General features: G+C 44.8%; 1 protein-coding gene across 4 annotated transcripts in view; it reads right to left on the reverse strand.

Annotated features, from left to right (window-relative positions):
• TLE1 (TLE family member 1, transcriptional corepressor) overlaps positions 1-17,769 on the reverse strand; it is a 90,470-nt gene extending 72,701 nt beyond the window's left edge. For all 4 annotated transcript variants that reach the window (XM_042912385.1, XM_042912383.1, XM_042912382.1 and 1 more), the window contains exons 1-4: positions 16,876-17,769; positions 15,970-16,070; positions 14,460-14,523; positions 14,304-14,348 (exon numbers count right to left, since the gene is read on the reverse strand). In XM_042912385.1, the coding sequence (XP_042768319.1) occupies positions 14,304-14,348; positions 14,460-14,523; positions 15,970-16,070; positions 16,876-16,899 (234 nt within the window). In that variant the 5' untranslated portion in view covers positions 16,900-17,769. The remainder of the gene's footprint in view (positions 1-14,303; positions 14,349-14,459; positions 14,524-15,969; positions 16,071-16,875) is intronic.
• Between the last annotated feature and the right edge of the window lie 3,838 nt (positions 17,770-21,607).

A 21,607-nucleotide genomic window follows, 5' to 3' on the forward strand; every position in this document is an offset into this window, starting at 1 on the left:
CAACAATCAAGCCACTTTGGGGGTAGGGGTGCTGCATGAGAGATATTTTATTCAGGGTTACATGGATTGACCAAAAATATGTATAATTAAAAGCATGTCAAAGAAAAACCCGGAGTCCCCTTATACTGAGTTGTCACGCCAACTTGTAATTTGAAAATGAACCAGCGTTATGATGTCACTGTGTTGTCTAAGCTATACTGAGGAAGCATTACCTAGAAGGGGGAACAATCAGGGCCATGAATGTGAAAACAAGTTATAAGCCACAGGCCACCAGAAGTCACTACTCCTGTAACTCACCAGTTCTTTTACAAATGGACAAATCAATTTATATGCTTATGTGTGTTTTTAGAAAGCATCCCAGATACCCTTTCATTCATTATGTGGGTTTGGGACATGTCAATTCTTGTTTCCCAGAGCAGCAGAAACCAAACTGAACCCTGTATTCTGTTACACTGGTTCCCACCAGGCTGGGCTGCCTCAATAATGCTGAGCTCCTTCTGGAAGAACAGAATAGACTTCCTGCCATTTGGACTGTGAAACAGTAATCCACCAGGGAATAAAGGTCAATGTTGCACTTTTGGTCATTACTGAATCATTTGAGATGATCTGTGGTGAGGATGAGAGGAAAATCGAAGGCTGAGAGAACACTGCAAATGGCCTGACCTCAGACCAATTTTCATCTCCATCTGTCTAATAGACATGTGGATAAAAGGCCCTCCCCCTCCCTCCTTCTGGGCCACTCGGCTGTTTCCAAATCCGCAGCACAAGCCAGGAACCAGTTAAACAATACATTAATGAGGGGAAATAACCTCCTAAGCCCCAGACCAACGCTTACTCAGGTTTTAGGCCATCGGCTAAAGTTTGGAACGCAATTTTCCAGTCTGCACGCGGCACTGCAAAGTAGAAATTTTAACGAATACGGAGAATCCTCTGCAGTGCAGGGGCATGTGCCAAAATCTCCTTGTTTGTACATGCAAATATATGCATACTTACACCTCCACCCCCACCAAAAGACATCCACACGATTTCTATTACATCTGCGAGCACACACACACAAAGAGGGAACAGCAGTAGTTCCAGAAACTGCATGCTGCTATGAAATAAATCTTTCTTTTTCCAAGTGTCCAATTAATGCTGCTTAATCATTATTAAGGCATTTCAATCCTTAAATACAAAATATTTCTGGGAACGCAGACCCTAATTATCATTTAGGCCATGGAATAAACATTAATATCCTGACTTTATACTAATACCCACCCCTCCCACCCCCTCCCCGCTTCACTGGTTTGGCAGAGCTCCTTTTTTAAGGTAATGTTGCACCATATATAAGTTTAGGCCCCCACAGTATATCAATGTCAAACAACATCGTGTCAAGCTAAGATTCAATTCAGGTAAGTGCCACTGCCAAATTTTCTTGTTCCCAGACGGGCTTTAAGATTATTTTATTGCTTAAAATTTAATTTGTTCCAACTCGTGTCTCCATGACAACGTTGGCTAACCCTGCAAATCATTTGGGTAATTGGATATCTTATCTTTCTATTGCTCTCAAATCGAATGATTCTGCTAGAATTGTAACAGCCAATCAAATTTACAGTCCTCCTGAGTAATAGACTTGGAAAAGTAGCCACATTCATCTCCTCTTTACAGCCATATTAACCAGTATGCGACAAACAGTAGAATCTGGTCTTCAAACTATACTCCAAATTATAAATGGTGTCAATACCAATATTCTCACAGTGCAAAGTCTACTCAAAAGCTCCTTCTCTTTTATACTGTTTTAATTTGAGAAGCAACAATTGGGATTCATTCCACACAAACCCTGAGCAATTTCAGTACTTGGAAGGAAACTGACAAGAGTAATTCCACAAGCTAATCAGAAAAAATAAAAATAAAAATCACAGCTTTTTGGAGGTATCTGACCTTGTGATAAAATAATAACCAAACAATAGCTACGCAAGATTCTATCAGTGCACTGACATTGATCTGTCTGGGCTCTTTAGGTGGGTAAGCCATATTTGATGCATTAGTCAAGAATAAGAATGAATACAGAATTCAACAACTAGCTCAAAAATCTCTGTACCCTTAGAGAAAGCCAAACATGTAGTCAAAAGTGACACCTTTCTGTATTTCAGTTAATGTACAAATATTACAGCATCTTGGGTAAGTCTATTATGGAATACAGATTTCTTAGGAGATTCAAAAGTCAACAATTCCCCTCTTGAGTTAGTGGTATGCTTCTGGCCTTTGGTCAGCTAAAAACTACAGAAGCTGGACACATTTCAGCGGTCCAATTCCAATCTTCTGGGTAGCTGTGCAAGGAGACTGGCTCTGCAGGCAGGAGCTCGTGGCCCGAGCACTGTAAAAGAGCCAGCGGCTCACAAATGGAAAAGGCTCCAGAACCCAGGCCAACTGGCAGGCTGAATGGGTTGTGGAGAACCTCGTGCTTCCCCTGCAGATATTCAGGACTTCAGGACTGCTTCTCTCAAGCTCAACACAGAGATAGCAACATGGGGCTTCTCAGGACACAGATGTCAGCAGGTGGCCGAGCCTTGAATTAAGTGTGAGAGCAGGTAATGGCACAACTGGAACACAATTTGAGCAGTGCCCTCCTCTATCCCAGACACTTATGATGACGTCCAGTTTCTACTGCATCGTGCCTGGCAGTAAGAGCCAACAGCCTAATCTTCCACTGTGTCTAATCCCAATGGCCCTGATTTCCCCTCATGTGTTTTTTTTTCCTGCTTCCCCAAATACCAGCACATAAGCAGCAGCTATGAAGGTGACAGTCCACAAAAATCCCAAGCCCAAGGAGTACGTGGAGAAAATAAGACAAGTGTCTACTCAAGCTGAAAGGACACTGGTCTGTATGTATACCTCACCAAGGCTGGTGACTTTTTCCTTCTCAAACCGAGCAACAACTGAACCTGGTAATCCTGACCTCCCTTTTTTTTTTCAGGATGACAAAATCTCTCTTCCAATTAAGAGATGAACTTTCACACTACATTAAAAAAATTTTTAAAAAATGAAGCTCTCATCCTTTTTTTTCCCCCAAAACTCACTTCCACAAAATGAACCAAATCCTCTCTGTTTCTTCTCCATCCCCTTAAATCAAAAAAACTCCACATAACTCTATTCTCAATGGTAGCTGTATTAAATACTTAAGACCGTTGCCTTGCAAGGAGACATTTTGCTGCTTAGCCTAAATAAGGCATTTTAATTCCTCTAGATTCCTTAGACAACAGAGGTTACCAATGGGTGACTTAAAACAAAACAAAACAAAACAAAAACATTTCCTTTTGAGCCTAAAGATAAATTCTTCTGATCTTAGAAGGAAACAAAAAAAAACCTTTGTAATTGAGGGAAATAATGAGAAGTGAATGATTCAGATGTAGGGAGGAAGGAAGCTGTTGGGCTTTGGAAAAACAAGATGGGAGCATGGCCTAGAATTCCAACAACAGGGTATAGTTTCAAAGCGACCAATAATATATTTAGATAATCAATTTCAAGAACAGGTGTTCTTCCCTCAAAGTGTCCAAGTGCCAGGCACCAATGTAATTGCTCCCATGTGAGAAACTCACTCCCGACAACTAACCTACATGGAGTAGGCACTGTTGCCATCCCCCACCCCACTAGCCTTCCTTCTCTTTTGTAAGCAGGAATAATAACCACACAAAAGGAGGCTGGGAGGACTTATATAGAGCTCCTAGGGTACATGGGCACTCAATGGATGGGAGCCATGACTGCTCACTCTGATGTCCCAAATCAGCTTACTCTACAACAATCAGCCCGAGATGCTGACTTTTGAAATCCAAAGCGCTGAAAAAGACAACTAGGAACCGAGTGGGCACCTGTAGCTGCAGGCTGCTTGGACACTGGATACCCTTCCTCCATCTCGGTGGCCCAACCTTCCTTCTCTCCATTCCAGACCAAGATGCAGATCAATGTTAAGACCTCCTTTCCTAAACTGAACTCAACCTTTTTATTTTCACTCACTAATCCATAGAAGCCTTTCAAATGGCACAAATAAAGGCGGCTGCATTTTGTGCTCTAAATCAATTTTCTCCCCAGCCATCAACTAGATGTTCCCGCACAGAGAAAGAACAGCCCTTCCCTTCTAATTCAAAAATCCATACTGCCATTGCCCTTGCAAACTGCTAAACAAGCAGTATCGGCAAGTCACTTGTGTTCTGTAATATATTTACTGCAAATCCCAACGGCTTGCCTCCTAATGCAGTTTTCTATTGTGTCTGTGCGTGTCAATACACTGGCTGGTCACCTTACTTGTAAGAGGCTCTGACCGGCTGTTTGCTCAAGGCATCAAGAAGGTGCCTATGAGAGACAAAGACTGTGCTCCTGGAGGGCCCAGCCTTGGAGAGCCTCCTCCTCACGCTGGGGTCCTCAAAGAGGTTTGTTTTTTGGCACTTCTTATCCCTGCACCACCCATGGCCTCTGAGGCCAACTTAAACTCTCTAATAGGACAGTTTCCAGTCATACAAAGTTCAAAATCAGAGTCCTTTAGCACAATTATTTCCTGGTTTCCTACCTAAGGACGCTCAAACTATTCCCCACTGCAAACATGCTGATGGCACCTTAAAGGTACATTACAAAAGACTAAAAAGTAGGAAGGCTTGGGGAGAAAGGGAGTCTGGCTTTTCTGTTAAGTGCAAATCTCTGCTTCCAGGTGATAGCTGAAAAAGAAAGCACCCTAACACCATATAATGGTGGATCCCCCTAATACAACCAGGCCAAAACACAAAGGGTGAGTCCAGGAGAAAGTACTATAAAATGCTGTAAACACCTGTTGAGATGGAAATCTTAAAATGTACCTGGAGAAAAGCCCTTCTTCATCTACCAGTCTAAAACAGGGTAGGTAGCTAAAGAAATGCCTGGCCCTCCAACAAATCCTTCCAAGTTTTCCAGAGTTATTTGCTTATCTATTGGGGAGAGGGGAGCAAAAGCTCTTTGTAAGGTATGCAACAGGCAAATAACACAAAATGTTAATTTATAGACTCCTGGCATCATACAAGTGGGGATAGCATGGGTGTTCACTCTGTATTTCCTTCTTCTTTTCTGTATATTTGAAATTCTCCAGGGGTACCTGGATGATTCATTCAGTTAAGCATCTAACTTCATGAGTTTGAGCCCTGCATCAGGCTCTCTGCTGTCTGCGCAGAACCCGCTTTGGATCATGACCCCTCTGTCTCTACCCCTCCCCCACTTGTGTGCACACTCGCTTTCTCTCTCTCAAAAATAAACATGAAAAAAAAAAAAAAAGGAAATTCTCAATAAAATGTTTGGTGGGGTGAAGGAACCATGCAGCGGCCAAAAGTAAATCATCAAGGGGTATGATCATTATTATTAAATCTGGCAACTAAGGCAAGTTAAATGCCTTTATACTTAATGCATTACAAGCAACTAATCCACAACTCTATTTAGGGGCTGTGGTCATCCTGAAGAGACACACAGGGGCTTCAGGGACAGAGATGCACACACACACTCAGTTCACACAGAAACCCAGGCCTTGGCCACACACTACTTCTGTTTTCGCGGTCTTTTCTTCAGTACAAACCCAAATATATCACTATAATGAAACTCCCCACTACAAAGCCTCTGGATGTGCGCCTGAGTAGCTCAGTGGGTTGAGTGTCTGACTTCAAATAGGTCATGATCATGCAGTTTGTGAGTTCAAGCCCTGCATCGGGCTTTGTGCTGACAGTTCAGCCTGGAGCCTGGAGGCTACTTCAGATTCTGTGTCTCCCTCTCTGCCCCTCCCCCACTTGTGCTCTGTCTCTCTCTCTCTCTCTCTCTCAAAAATAAATAAACATTAAAAAAATTTTTTTTTAAAAGCCTCTGGATATTCTGACCATAAATCACTTTTCCAAAAGAAAAACAACTGAGCAAAAGTGGTTATGTGAGAACTAAAGTCCTGTAAAACATCTAGTGATATCAAACAGACTTCATTTTTTTTTTTTTTTTTTATGTTTATTTATGAGAGAGAGAGTGCAGGCAGAGCTGGGACAGGGAGAGGAAGACACAGAATCCAAAGCAGACTCTAGGCTCTGAGCTGTCAGCACAGACCCCAACGTGGGGCTCAAACCCACAGACTATGAGATCAGGACCGGAGCCGAAGTTGGATGCTTAACCAACTGAACCACCCAGGTGCCTCAAAGAGATTTCATTCTGAATTTCAGCATTAGGACCCAGACTCGTACTCTTGGCTCAAGTTTTCAATCTGGATTCCACAGATTTACTGAAGGATTGTAATATGTCCACAAACGGCCAAAGTTGTTGTGGAAAAGCTATGTTGTGTATAAAAACATGTGGGATGTTTTTTTTCCTCTCTCTCTCAAAAATAAATAAACATTTAAAAATTTTTTTAAAAATTGGGGGGGCGCCTGGGTGGCTTAGTCAACTGAGTGTCCGACTTTGGCTCAGGTCATGATCTCATGGCTCATGGGTTAGAGCCCCACGTCAGGCTCTGTGCTCACAGTTCAGAGCCTACAGCCTGTTTCAGATTGTCTCCCTCTCTCTCTGCCTCTCCCCTGCTCATGCTCTGTCTTTCCCTCAAAAGTAAATACACATTAAAAATAAATAAATAAATAAATAAATAAATAAACATTAAAGAAATTTTTTTTAAATGTGTGGGATTTTTTTGCCAAGCAACTTCTACCTGATTTTCATACAGGCTCAGGATCCGCAGTGCTTACAAGTAGCACCCTCCATAGGAAGCACATTAAACACTACAAAACAAGTGCCCCCTCAGTCCAACCCACTGGCAAGGGTACGGAGGGAAGTCTTGAATGCAAGCTTCAAGCAGTCCGCAGCCTCCTTGGGAGTAACAAAAGACACACATGAAAAAAACATGATTACAGAACTTGGAGCAAAAATCAGTGGTGTGACAGGCCACTGTTGGAGCTGTCGTGGAAGGCCTTGAAGTACACATGAGTGTTGTTATTTGAACTGGACCTTGAAGGATATTGAGAAAGGCCATGTGAAGCTTCACAAAAAGGCCTGGACTTTTTATAAAGAAAACACAACAACACACAACACTTTTTCAGGCACGAAGAGGAGACCCACTGGCTGGAATAAAGGACTTGTTAAGAGGAGGACAAAGCTGACCTGGTAAGACTACCAAGGACAGTGATCAGGGCAGACACACGAAGCTGTGTGAGTGACAGGCAAAGAGGCCATTACTGGAGTAAGAAGTCAAAATCAGAAAGAACAGACATAACAACATACCCAGAGACCCTAAAGGGGTTTTGCCTTCACTACGTTAAAGATGCCCCAATACCAGGGCTGGAGTCATGAGCGTCTGGATGTAAGCTGGTGGTCTCTAAAGTAGAGTGCACATATGCCAGAGGCCGCCCAGGACATGCCAATAGGGGGCATGGAGGATGTGATGAGAACTTGTATTTTAACCCCTCGGCTTAAAATTTCCACTTATTACAAATGTATACGATATATTAGTACATAATATATTTATAACTTATAAATCTGTAAGTATAAGTCTGGTGATACATTTTCAAGCGTTTTACTGACATGTTGCACAAAATACCACTGGCTAATAATCCAGTTAGACCAATAACAGCACTAATACCAAACCCAATACAGTACTGCATGTATTTCGGCAGCTATACAAATCATATGATTTGAACGTGCAAAACTCAAACATACTTACATTCTCAAAAACTGATTCCACTTCATCAAGTGAATAATGAAAATCTAATGAATATCTACCAGTACACAGGAAATAGCTGTACACACAACTCTACCTCTCCCACATGTACGGTGGTATACACACACCACACTTCACAGTTTTCTCTATTTGGCAGATGAAAAAATAAATTCAATGGATGGAAGTCTCCGTTTGTTTTTTCCTCCCAGTCTTTTCCTTATATCCAAAATGACCTTCACCCTACCCTTTCTTGGCTAACGTTTTGTGGTCAAAGAACATCTAAGCAGCAAATAACACTTCCAGAAAAGCCAAGATTTGTTTGTTATACCTTGTGCGAGAACGCGTGGGGGAAGGTTATAAACATTGTGCTCTGAGTTGCTTTCATGTTGCTTCAAAGCAGGCAAACAGAATTAAACTCAGTAGTGATTAAAAACTGAAACGTGAGGGGCGCCTAGGTGGCCTAGTCGGTTAAACGTTGAACACTTAATTTCGGCTCAGGTCATGATCTCACAGTTTGTGACATGGAGCCCGGCGTCGGGCTCCACACTCACAGCACAGAGCCTGCTTGGGATTCTCTCTCTCTCTCTCTCTCTCTCTCTCTCTGCCCCTCGCCTACTCACGCTTGATGCTCACTCTCTCTCTCTCTCTCAAAATAAACTTAAAAAAATTGAAATGTGAAATGATGAAAATACAGGTTTGTGCAAATTCACAGGTTGTATGATAACACTGTGTCAACATTTCTTGGTTTCATAAAACGCATGGCAAGTGGGTGGTCTATAAACTAAACGATTCTGTGAACATCATCATTTTGCAAACAATTTTAGAAACTTTTTTTGTTAAGCCAAGTGAATAACAACAAATGAATATCTTAATTTATGTTAAACATTTCAGTGTAAATTTTTTTCATTTTTCAGATCAAGCTACGTCTCAGAAAAAAATTAGAAAAGCTCTCCCACATGAGTGCCCACACCTACACACACACACACACACACACACACACACACACACACACACTCGGGCATGCACTCTAACTCAAAACACCCAACTACAGTCATAGAACAATACTATGGCATGTTTCATATTGCAAAACTCACCAATCCCATTGGTGAGGACTGTTTTCTATCTATAAATGCCTACTCTTGTCAGTTATTAGCCACCCTCTGAAACAACTGCCTAAAACTTAATTAAAAATCATTATACCAAATATTCAGCATTAAAGGTACTAGAGTTCTAAAAAAAATCTCAATTTTCAAAATCTGAAGTAACAGTAAGCAACAGGGATGGGGGTGGTAGGGACAATCCAGCCAATCCAAGCCTATGAGAAGCCCAGTCAGTTTCTTAGTTTCGTCCAATTTAATCCACTCCTGAAGACCACAAATATTTAATAACAGAAGAGCAAAGACTCAAAATCTATGGAAAACTAAAATGGTTCCATGAGCCCAAAACTGAATATATCATTAGTTTAACTACCACATAAGATGATTTACTTAAATATCTGCTAAAGGAACAGATTCTTTCTGTGTTTCTTAATAAACACAGAAGAGGAACGTCTTAAGCCCTCTGGCCAAAGACTCTTCTCAATGGATACACAACCCAAGCACTGGGTTTCAAACACTGGTTGGAGGTGAGGTCTGGAGGGATGACTCTCCTCTCCTAAGAGAAGCCATACTTGAGAACCTGCCCAGTCTAACCTCATTTACAGAAAGGGAAACTGAGGCCCAGGCAACTAGTCAATGACTCACCCAGTCACTAATCAAAGTCCCCTAAATGAACTGTATTTTACACCAAGGGCCATCCTAAATAAAGATCACATATTTTGTTCCTCACAGAGTTTGTTTCTGGGTTGTTGTTTTGCAGGGGTAGGGGCTGAGGGAGAGAGAGGGAGAATCAAGCAGGCTACAGGCCCAGCACCGAGACTGACACGGGGTTCCGTGAGATCATGACCTGAACTGAAATCGAGTCAGACACTTAACCATTGAAGCACCCAGGCACCCCTGGTTCCTCATAGTTTTTTGGCATTAATTTTGAATTTTAAAAATATTTTTATCTTAAAGACTATGTTTTGTGAACCCTCCCTTAAATTCTGTGCCCAAGGCAAGTGCATACCTCACCTCACCCTAGTCCAGGCTCTGGAGAGAAACCGTGAACTAGTTGATTGTTGAAGGGGTCGGGCAGGGTGACAGAAAGTAGGGAGGAATCGCCCTGATTGCCAATAAAAAAACAAAGGCTAACCTTGTGCCTCAAAATGTGGGTTCTAAATACACAGGGAACTTTCTCTGTTTTAACTGATGCTTATCAAGGGCAGGCCTGGCTACTGAAGTAAAGTTGGGGACCACTTCAGTCTTGATGACAGCTGCTGTATCACAAGGTTACTAACACCTGGCGGAGCTTAACTCTGAGTGCAAGTACTCCAGCTAGTCTTTTCCCATTCTGAGACGTGGACTTAGAAAAAAAAAATCTCAAAGTGAGAACAGTAGACAGAAAACACACATGGTTAAAAAGCAGGAAGAAAGGTAAGACTTGCAGACAAATAGTAAGTCACATCTAAGGGATTAACCCACAGGTGAACCCTTAACAGGGCCACCTAAGCACTTTTAAAACACTACCAGAGAACAATTTATTTTTTAAGGGAAACTTTAAAGCACATATCAAAACGGTGGAAGCACTGTCACTCCGAAATTTACGTGGTCTGAGACACCACGCTGGCTGCAACATCACATGGAGCTTGGTTAGGCTCTCATCTGTTTTTTTCTCTTTCTCCTCTCCTTCCCCACCCCACAACCAGCACTGCAGAATACCTCTTTCCTTCCAGAGCGAGTCCTTTCATTTATTTTTAAATTCTTGGCCGCCCTGGAGAGCCCCGAGTGCCTACTCTGCCCGCTCTTCAGAAGAAGAGAGGCACAGAGAGACAAAGTGACTGATCACACTCGCTGGCTGTGAGCTCGGCCTCAACCAGGAGTCCCGACAACAGTTTCAAATTTTCTTTTGTTCTTAGACATATTTTAACCTGCAGACAGTATTGCTCGGTTGGCTACAACTTTCTACCGACCCATGGCTGTGACCTCCACAGACCAGTCAGTACTGCTGATTTTCACGAACTCCTAGAACATGCACCGAGGCCCGATGTGATTGTGTATCATGAAGCTGTCAGCACAAAGAGCGAGAGAACAGGAGAGACACGCAGCCAGGCAGACTGGGCCACCACACAGGCCTAAAGGTGATTTCATCACTAGCCTCATCCTCCAATGGCAGCGGGGTGGGTAAAGGAATGAAGCCCTAAATTCTAGGGACGAGGTGACCCAAATCCAGCTTCAACAGAAACTTGGGCTTGACAAATCCCACACTCTGAACACAGGCCCAGAGCTGCAGGCAGATCAAAACACCTACCCAAAATACCTCATCACAGGATGGGGCTAATCACTTTTCAAAACTGTTAAGTGCTATATAAATTCACACCACTAAAGACAACTTATGGCATGGCTTCATCAGCACGCTGAAAAGATACACAAGTAGAATAAATAAGGCTTATGTATTTACAGTGAATCTTGTTCCAAAACTATCAAATGAGGTAATACCACACACCACATGACAGAAAACAAAACTTTAAAGATCACACTGCCAAACACACTAGCCACAGCCCTCAAAACAACTAGATTCACATTAACCTGCTATTTTCTAACGCACCCTAACACTTCGGTGGTATCAAATTGCCTCAATTTTTCATGAGATGTCTCCACCTCTCCTGTAGAGATATACCTAAAATTTATGATCTACCTGGAGAGAGAAGGAAGGACAGGCAGAGATCTATAAAAGACTCAAAACAAAAAAAAAAACAAAAAAACTGTCTTAGCGCTACAATAACAAATTTAAGTACCCATTACCATCCCTAGTCCGCTGACTTTTCAGTAACCAGCCACAAATGGGAACAGAGAAAGTAAGGGGAAGGCTTATCAGGAAGTGTTGACACAACATAAACATGGACCGTGGGCACAAAACCAAGTAAGGAAACCACAATTATACCATTCTCGATTTGGACGCACTTCCACTTTAAAACTTCCAGACGGAAAAGTCGGTGGTGAGATCTGACACTGAAATCTCTACAACTCACTCTGTCGACAAACCCGCTGAAAGGTGGGGAGAGAGAGCGGTAGTCACAGTGCAGACAAATCTTAACATTAAAGCTCTCTCCACGGAAAGTTTCCCCATCGCTGTGTGTTTTTTTTTTTTTCTTCAGTAACAAAGATGTTGTCAGAAATGACAATTTTTTGTGTCCCTTGATGATGCCTTGCTAGCATTTGGTTATAAGCCATAAAGCAGGACTAATTCCAGCCTGTCAGGAGTCTCGCTAATGCCCAGTTTCCCCCCAGAGAGAATTCCTGTCAAATCTAATGAGAGCTCCAAAGGCTCTCTCTACAATATAATGAGCACTTAGGCCATGCTGGTGATCAGGCGGCAAAAAGCATCAATTTGAGCCTGGCTACACCCTGGGGGCCAGACGTCACCAGTTTTAATAAGAATTATGATTACTAGCTGCACCAAATGCCTCCTCAGAACTTATTATTAATGTGTGACATTCAGAAGGATGTTTTTCAAATGTAAGGCCACTTTAAACTGAATTATAGCACTGCTTTGCACACCACTCTAGTTAAGGGTCTGTCAGCATTTACAGTATAAACTAAATTTCAGGGGACTTAATACCCTACCATGAAGAACATGGCATCTCTCAGCTTTTCACATTTTTCAAATTACTGAGCCAATTACACACAGCATATTATTAATGCATACTGGCTCATGGATGGACAATATACACCCACAAATGCCCAATAGAGTATAGAAACTCATTAGAAACCTATTTTCACACCATGGGGCTCCTGACCCTCTTCACCCCTTCTTCCTTTTTCCTACTTGATAACGAAGAGGTCATGTAACCTACAGGAACCCAGAAGAATTATACACCTCCTTTACCTCCCCAATAAATCCTGCACCAGCATACAACATCATACGGAGGTGGTGCTTCCTTGTAAAGGAGTTGGTGAAGTTATTAAATTCTTTGAGTTCATGAGTTTAAGAAAAAACTCAGTCTCCTCTTACCCTTCTACGATATTTGTTAGCAAAATATGTGCCTTTAGGGTAACTTACAAAAAAAGTGGCAGGTTACAACTCTTCACCCAGTTTATTTGCATAATTCATTTAAATGACCATACAACTTCTTGCCCAATTACTATCAACAAGTTACAACTGCCTCAATCAGACACTAGCCACTGAAACACACAAAAAACAAAGGCACAAGCCCAACATAATCTAGGCTACCAACTTTGCAAATCAGAATAAAATCAGCATTTTAAAGGCCCAATTATATTATTAATGAAAGGCCTTGAACTTAACTATCTCTTTCCAAAAACATATCTGAGAACAGATCTACTGTACAAGACGGTAACTTAACATTATGAAATCTATGATGAATTAAAAATCAAAGAGTGCGGAGTTACAAAAGCAGAATTCAACTCTGAAACACACTTGCTTAATGAAAGTCTTTGAATATAAGGAAGATCTGAAGGCTGAACTAATCAATTTCTCCACTGTGCCCCAGCCGGTCAGCCATGCTCTTTAATTTAATGAAACAAGGGTTTGAGATGAAATAGCACATATACATCAAGTAAGAATTGTATTGTTGCACTTTGAAATGTGTCCAACTGTGCAACTTCATCTGATGATAATTTTTTAAGAGGCAATCGATTTCTAAAAGACTTATTGTACCAGCGTCTTGATGAAAAAGTGAATGTCAGCATATCTCCAGAATACTTACACCCTGCCATTAATGCTTTCTTTGGCAGACAATGACTACTCAATCGAGGGTCCTTTGGGCTGAGCAATCATTTAGCTTTTCTTCTCTTATGAGGTCCTTAGTGCCTTGTTCCAGCTCAATACTCTTTTTATACACCATTATAGTAGCCATAAGTGTGAATTTTATGGGAACTTGCAAACTCATAGTCATAGCTAGAGCTTTCCAGTCACTAATCTTTTCATGCTTTTAAAACCACTAGGACTGAAGCAACTCCCAACATATGCTGTGGCCATAAAAGAATGCTTTTTCACCTCCAAATCCGCATCAATTGAGAAATTTTTCAAAAAGATGTCTGCTAATAAGCCACTAACCTTGAGTGTCATTTTATGCAACCCCAAAGCATAAAAGAGAACCCCATAGTTAGTCATACATTTTTTAACCTGATTAGGGAACTCCCAAATATCCTTCTTTCCCCCAAAAGACCACACTGCTTTCCAAACTAGCAAAAAAACATTAGCTATTCTGAATTCCAGAATGCTACAGGATACCCAGATCTTTCCAGAGAAGAATAAATCTATCCAGGTGGAAAAGTCAACTCAAGACTCAATTTCTATCAGTTTGTAAACAGGTTGGTTCACATTTTCAAAGCACCTCTCATCTAGTCATTTAAAGATTCTGTAATTGTCAAGAAGCAACCCTTGCTGCAAAACACTGTCACCAATTCACAGGAAGGGAAACCAAGGCAGAAAACCAGCATACAAATCCTCCCACTATTGAGGATAAAGCCAGTTTTATAGAAACGTCACTAATTTCTCATTTCAACTTGATTTAACTAAAGCTTACCTGTTTATGCATTTCTATGTTTAATCCATAAGACATTTCATAATACTGCAAAAAGAAAAAAATCAAGCATTTCGTTAACTCATGTTTTATAACGTTAAGAACACATATTTGCTAATATCACATAAAAAGGAAAAAAGGACAATCTTTGATACCTACCATCACATAGTGCCTCTGCATTTCTGTCTTTTCACTTGCCAGTTTCTCACATTCCAATTTAAGGCTACAAAAACAAAACATGCAACTTAATGTAAACATTATGTCACTTGTTTTAACATCTGCCTCACATATTTGCACTTCAAGTAAAAACACAGACCAATGTGGAAAAGCCATAAACTATCTAGGTAAACATCCAAAAGCTTTGTCCTTGCATTTAATAGGGAAAAGGGATAAGGTGAACAGTATAGGGTATCCATTCAGCTATTATTTTCCTTCTTAGTGTATACCTGGTCAGATGCCAAGAATGAAGAATCTGTCAAGAAAAAACCTCTGATCTTCCCAGAAGACCAATTCCTCCTCCTGGTCATCTGTTCCCTCCTACTTCCCCACACCAGTTTGCTCCTTTGGACTCCACCAAAATCTGGCCTTTGCACAATTCTCAGCCTCAGACATAGACTGTACTACCTTTGCCAACTCAAATAGTCTCTAGGTTTGAAAACTGTACTTATAAAGTTACTTCTACAATTGTTGGTCCGTTTTAAAACCTTTGGTTTTTAAATCCCTGCCAAAATATGTTAAGTAGCTGCTGCAATAAAGTGCTTTGAAGTCCTCCTTGCTTGGTAAACACTAGTGGGCAGGTATGCCTCAAGTTCCAGAGATAATTATCTTGAAGCAGACAAAAGGTCAATAATCAGAAAGCTTCTGACAAAAGAAGAAAATTCACACCCAAGTGTCTGTGTGCTTTTTCTCAAGCAGGACAAAAATAAAAACTGTCATTACAGTTATCTCTTAGCGCTAATCAGCTAAGACTTCATAGAAACAAGGAAAGAAAATAACATTTCTGGAAAATTCACTATGGACAGGTGTTTTAAATCATTTTTCATTATGAACCTCTTGAAGTAGGTCTCATCAGGTGAAGAGACTAACCTGAAATGTATATAAATGAGACTGGAATCCCTTGTCCTACCCAAACCAAGGAAGAATGACGCCAAAGCAGGGAAGCTTTACCCTACACATATCCACCCCCATCTTCACCACCAATGATGGGCACAGCTACCAGCATCTAGCCTTCCATGATGGACTTTGCCTCAGACAAACCAATCCTTTAGTATAGCAGAGCGATTTCAACATTGGCTCTGCCTCCCTAAACCTGCACTCCAGGGCTGGGGCATCGATTGAACCAAAGTTTCAGCTCAGCTTGTTGCAAAATAAATAAACGAAGTGCAAATATTGACGGTTCTCATGCAACTCCTAAATACTCGAAAAGACTCCCTGGAACAGCAGCAAACGGGCAAAAGGGAAACAATGGTAGGAGGAGGAGACTAGAGAAGAGGCGGCCCGGGAAGAACCTGGAAAGGGGGTAACTTGAATGACAGGTCTTAACTGCGACTCCACACGCCACCGCCTGGACGCAAGTACTAAGTACAGCCGCCACCGCCACCAGGCAGGGCGAGGAGGGGCACCGGGCTGCCCCCGGACTACTGCTCGCCCAGCGCGGCCGGACACGCACCTGTGATACTGGGCCTGCAGAAACTGGAATTCCTCTTTAATCCGGTCCAGGGACTCCGGGATAGTGAACTTGAAGGGCTGGCCTGCAGCCTGGTGCGGCGTCTGGGGGCCACCAGTGAGGGGAACCGAGGGACGGGGGTGGGGGCAGATAGATAAAACAGTAAGTCAGAGAACGGAGAAGTGGGTGGGACATAAAAAATAGTTAGAAATGACAAGAAACGGAGCCCCGAACTCGAGTTTGCTCCGCACTTTACAGAGGCAGGAAGTGGTCCTTCGCCGGTGCTCGAGCCTCCAAAGAGATTCAGAGCTTCTTCCAGGCTTCAGGGCGGGTCGCGGTTACGTGCGCCCAAGTCGCCCGGCTGGAACGACAGAGGCTCCCGGGCGGCCGGGGAACACCCGGCCAGATTGTCATCGAGGACACCGCCCCCTCCCCCAAGGGAGCAATAATGACCCCAAGGATCAGAGTAGAAAAACAACTCCCTAACGCTCCCCGTTCCCAGAATCGCCGGGGCCATCTCCAGGAGCGCCGGAACGGGGGCTGCATTGACATGTAAATAGGCGAGACGAGAAACAAAGGGGTGGGGGCGCCCTACCCGCCACAGGGAGGCGGGGGGGGGGGGGGGGGGCGATGTCGCTTCGAAAAAGAAACCCCAGCCTCCCCGGGCGCCCCCACCCGCCCTGTCTAGACATCAACTTCGAGGGGGTCCATAGTAAAGGGGGGAAATTGAGAGTTTCAGCTCATTCCCCAGCCCAAGAGGGGACCTAATCAGCCTTGCACCCCTAGAGGCTAGGGAGTCCTCCAGAAATGTAACAGAGACCCGTCTCCAGCTCGGGAAAAGCGCCCATCCCTACCCCACCCCCTATCCCACAGCCCAGACCCTCCAACCAGCACCCTGCCGCGCCTCACCGGGTGCCGGCTCTGCGGGAACATCGCTCTGGCGGCGGCCGCAGCTCTGTTTCCGGACAACTCGATTCTCCGCTCAATTTCCAACTTTAATCCTGCCGAGGAAAATTTAGCCGAGAAGCCAGGCAGAAACGAGGAGCGCGGGGAGCGCGCTGGCCACGCACGCAGGCGCGCTCGGCGGGGCGCACCGGTCACTTGGCGCCCGGCTGCTCCTGCTCCCGCCGCTGCGGGTTCCCTCGCTCAGGGCCACATTTCGGGGCGCCCCAGGCCCGGCTGCACCAAGAACCTGCGCGGTGACGCCGGCCCCCAAGAAAAGGGCGCGGGGGCTGCGATCCAACCCGCGGGCCTCGGCCGCCCCGGCGGGGAGGTGAGGGCGCGGTGATTCTGGCCGCGCTCCTCTCGGCGATCCGCGTGCGCGGCACTCTTCCGGGGCAAACAAATCCAAGCGGACTGCTTTTCTTCGCTCTTCCCCCGGTCCGCCTCCTCTCCGGGTTTTCCCCGCGGCGCCGACCGCGGGTGAGGTGCAGGTGGCCCGGCGCCCCCGGCTAACACCACACAAACAAACCTGGCGACGTTAAGGACCGACCGCTGCGGGTCCGGGCAGCGCCTTCAGCCGGGCGCTCGCGGGCTCCGGGGAGCGGCAGAGGCTCCGCGCCCGGCGCTCCGAAGCCTCAGCCCGGGCGGAGGAGCGCGGGATGACGATGAGGCGGGGAAAGTGCGGAGGGCGCGCCGGGAGGCGGCTCGGCACGCCCCGTGCGACCAACACTCGGTGTTCTCCCCGGTTGCACAAACCCTCCTGGCCCGGCGGGGCTACTCCACGGAGGGTAGTCCCGCAGCCGCCCGCTGCTCCTCGATCCCGGGGCGCATCAGGGCGCCGCGCCCCGCGCGCACTCGCCCCGCGCGCACTCGCCCCGCACGGCCGGCCCGGCCGCTCTGGACTCTTCCTCCGAGCCCCTTCCTCGGCCCTCTTTCCTTCCTTCCCTTCGTCTGCTGCTCCGCAAAGGGCGCTCCAGCCCGCTGCAAAGTTCTCTCACGACCCGGGGGGCGACATCCAGGAGATGATGGGGGAAAAAAGCAGGAGTGCGCTCCGAAGCTCGGCCTCCCTACCCGGCGGGCAAACTCCGCGGGCGGGTCGGGAGTAGTCGCGGCGGGGGTTAGGTCGCCACCGGCCGGCGGAGGTCCGGGATGGTGGCGCGGGTCCCGCCCGGCCGTGAGAGAGTGGGGGTGGCGCAGTCGGCCGCCTCAGGGACGCGGGGCACAGGGTACCCGCCGCTGCTGCTGTTCTGCAGCCGCCGCTCCCGCCGCCGCCGCCCGCGCCTCTCGCGCCGGTTACATTAACACGCGGTTTCACACTCCGGAGCTAACCAGCGCCGGCCCCGCCCAGCCCCGCGCGGGCGGGGGGCGGGAGCGCAGAGCCGGCGGGGACGTGGGCCCGGCGGTGACGGGGGGAGTTGTGGGGGGGGGGGAAGCAGGGAAGCGTCGCCAGCCAATCGCGCGCGTCGCGCCCAACGTGGGGTGCTGACGCGACGCGTCCCCGGAGCCTATGGCAGCAGAGCACCGGACGGACCGTCCTCCCCCTCCTCTCCTACCCGGTTTGCTTCCATCTCCGCCGTCTCCTCGGTCTCCCCTCCCACCCCTCTACCCCTCCTCCGCCAGCCGCGTCCTCCCGGGCTCGGAGAGGAACTGTTCCTGGAGGAGCCGCGGGACGTCGAAACCAACCAATGAGAAGAGGCGAGACGCGGAGATTGGCACTGTGGATGGGAAGGTCGGTGGGAAGGAGAGCGGCGGGGCTGGGCTGTCAATCAAAGTAACGTGGGGCCTGCGAGGGAGCGCGCGGGAGCGCGCGAGCGGGAGGGCCCAGAGAGTGTGTAGTCGCGGAAGCTGGGGGCTCGAGTTTGCAAAAAAAAAAAAAAAAAATCTTGCCACTTGTTCACTTTTCCCTTTAACGGAAATCCTAAAATATCAGTGAAAGTAACTCAACTAACCGCGTAGTTTCTTATGGGGTGCGGGATTTGGGGGTGGGAGGGGTGGTAGCTCGAGCCAAACGCGTCTTTCAGTGTTCGCCTCTTGTTTGATGCTCCTCTTTTGAAAGTGAGGTCACATTCAAAAATTTCTCTGAGGATTGTTTTTCCTTGAGCTGCCTTTTCGTGAGAAGGCGTGGACTGTGCACTTGGTGGAAAATGCGGCAGCGCCTTGGCTGGCGTACGTACACCGGCCGTCTAAGACTAGGCTTTTAATTTTAGTGCTCACTCCCTTCTTTGCACCCAACGTGGTAGAGATTGGCTTTTATTGGCGCCTTTCAAAGGACTTTGCAAAAAGGTTGGCCTGTTTTCGTTTGGCGGGAAGGATACCTAAGTTACTGCCGGGGTAAGGCACGCGCGTCCCAGTCTTAAATCGAGGCTTTTGCCCGGGTTCGAAATCTCTGGTCCTTGTCTTCAAAGTATGGACTTCGCGGGCTTGGAGTAGGGGACTGCTGAGAGTTTTAGGGGCCTCTCAGCAGCTTGAGCACGAGTCTGATTCCAATTACTAGAAACAAAGGGAGACAATGGGATAAACCAGCTTTGACCTGGAAACCTGTCCTGCCCACTCTTAGCCCCATGCTTCGGGTGGTTTCCCCGGGCTGAGCTGCGTAAGGAGCTAAATGGGAAGCGTTGGGTGCATGACATGGCTAAAATTCTTATGAGTGGAATTTGACCTAAAAGGTTTTTTGAGATTTTAAATAAACGGGGCACACTGTGTAAATCTCCGGTTTTTGTCTGTTTCTCCAAATATACCACCCAGCAGAAAACCTTCAGTATTGCCGCATTTATATTTTTGTTTAAAGAATAGTTAGGTTGAGCTGTTGCCACACAGACACACAGACACACACACACAAGATTGGTGAATGAACAACGGTGTTGTAGCCAAATGGTGGTGAATTCTTCTATAAGAAAGACACATCGACAAGCATTGATCCTACGTTGGAATATACTTAACACGTTTTTGGTATTAATAGCCCCCGTGTCCTCATTATTTTACTTTCAAGAGACTTATGAAAAGGCATTTATTTAAACAGAAATACATTTTATTCGAAGGTTTGCTTTCTCAGAGACCTTTTTCTTGAAATATTAAAAGAATCATTTTAGATAATACATTTCACTGTTGGAGTTGATTTTAAATATGTATGATATTGATTTGTCTATAATTGCATCAATCCCAAATATCAATTATAAATGAAAAATTAAAGGAGCAATTTTAGCCAGCTTGTACAAGGCCATAGTAAATTCTTAAACAAGTTTCGGCATGCGGTTTTCCAGTGTTCTCATTAAGTGGGTTTGGGGAGGGGGTTATATTCATTTTGCTAACTTGGAGAATGAAAAGGAAGCAAGCACTGCCCCACTTTCCTGAGTTAGATTGATTGATGACTCAAAGCAGGCTTGCTCCACATATAGGACTTTTTGAAATAATATGATCCATGGGCAACTAAGCTTTGACTTTGGCAACCTGCGTTCCCTCGAAAACTTGGTCTCTTGAGTGGGCCAGTCTGTGGTCAGTTCATCCCATAATCAGCCTCAGGACTGTGTAAAAAGAACTTGGATGCCACAAATATGCCTGTGCCTGCTCGTCCAACTGAAACAACTGAGACTTCTCCCTGGCTTACCCAAGCTTTACTTTGATTTACTGGCACACACTGGTAATTAGGTTTAAACAGAGAAATTAAAACGGTGTATTTTGAGACAGGAGCCTTCTGAATTCCTTATAATGTAGTATCTGGAAAAAAGAAAGAGTAATGATTTTAAAATTGGAAGACCTTTAATTGTGTGCATAAAGATGGTTGGTTTTCGAGTGTATCCCATCCTCCTTGACAGAGGGAGAAGGCTGGGCCCCTTTTCAAGGTCATATTTTCCTCTGTGATTGTCATGCTGTAATAATTATACTACAAAACTCTCATCAAACTGCATTACAAATGATGGTGTTTAAACAATCAAGTAGCTTTAATCTTATGTTTTAAATGATATATGTGCAGATTGTCTACAGCCTGTTTAGAAGAAAATAATCCTACTCATGAAATCTATAATTTTAGTCTTCTATTTAAAGTCTGCTAACCATAGTCTTTTTTACCTTTAACATATTCATATGTTGGTGATGTTTTAACATAAAATGATATTAAGTACTGTGCTTCCACAGAAAATTGTCTCTGAAAAAAACAATCCCCTTTTTATCCTCTGCAAAGAAACAAAAAGATTGCCAGATTGTTTATTTTATCGTTGATGTATATATGGGTATATTTCCATTCATTTGTTGCTGACTATCAAATTTTCATAACTCATGAAATGGCACAAGTCATTACAAAAACTAGATGTTGGGGGCGCCTGGGTGGCTCAGTTGGTTAAGTGTCCGACTTCGGCTCAGGTCACGATCTCGCGGTATGTGAGTTCGAGCCCCGCATCGGGCTCTGTGCTGACTGCTCAGAGCCTGGAGCCCGTTTCGGATTCTGTGTCTCCCTCTCTCTCTGACCCTCCCCCGTTCATGCTCTGTCTCTCTCTGTCTCAAAAATAAATAAATGTTAAAAAAAAAAAATTAAAAAAAAAAAAACAAAAAACTAGATGTTGTATATAGTATAGATTCTGGACAAAATAGAAAACACTGTGGATGCTGGTCATAGAAATTATGCATCTTTTAAATCTATTACTTTTTTATTTGAAATGAATAATATCTAAAGTTCACTTGTTATTTTCTCTTATAGCTGTGAATT

Source organism: Panthera leo, chromosome D4, assembly GCF_018350215.1.
Source record: "Panthera leo isolate Ple1 chromosome D4, P.leo_Ple1_pat1.1, whole genome shotgun sequence".
NCBI classification, from domain to species: domain Eukaryota; kingdom Metazoa; phylum Chordata; class Mammalia; order Carnivora; family Felidae; genus Panthera; species Panthera leo.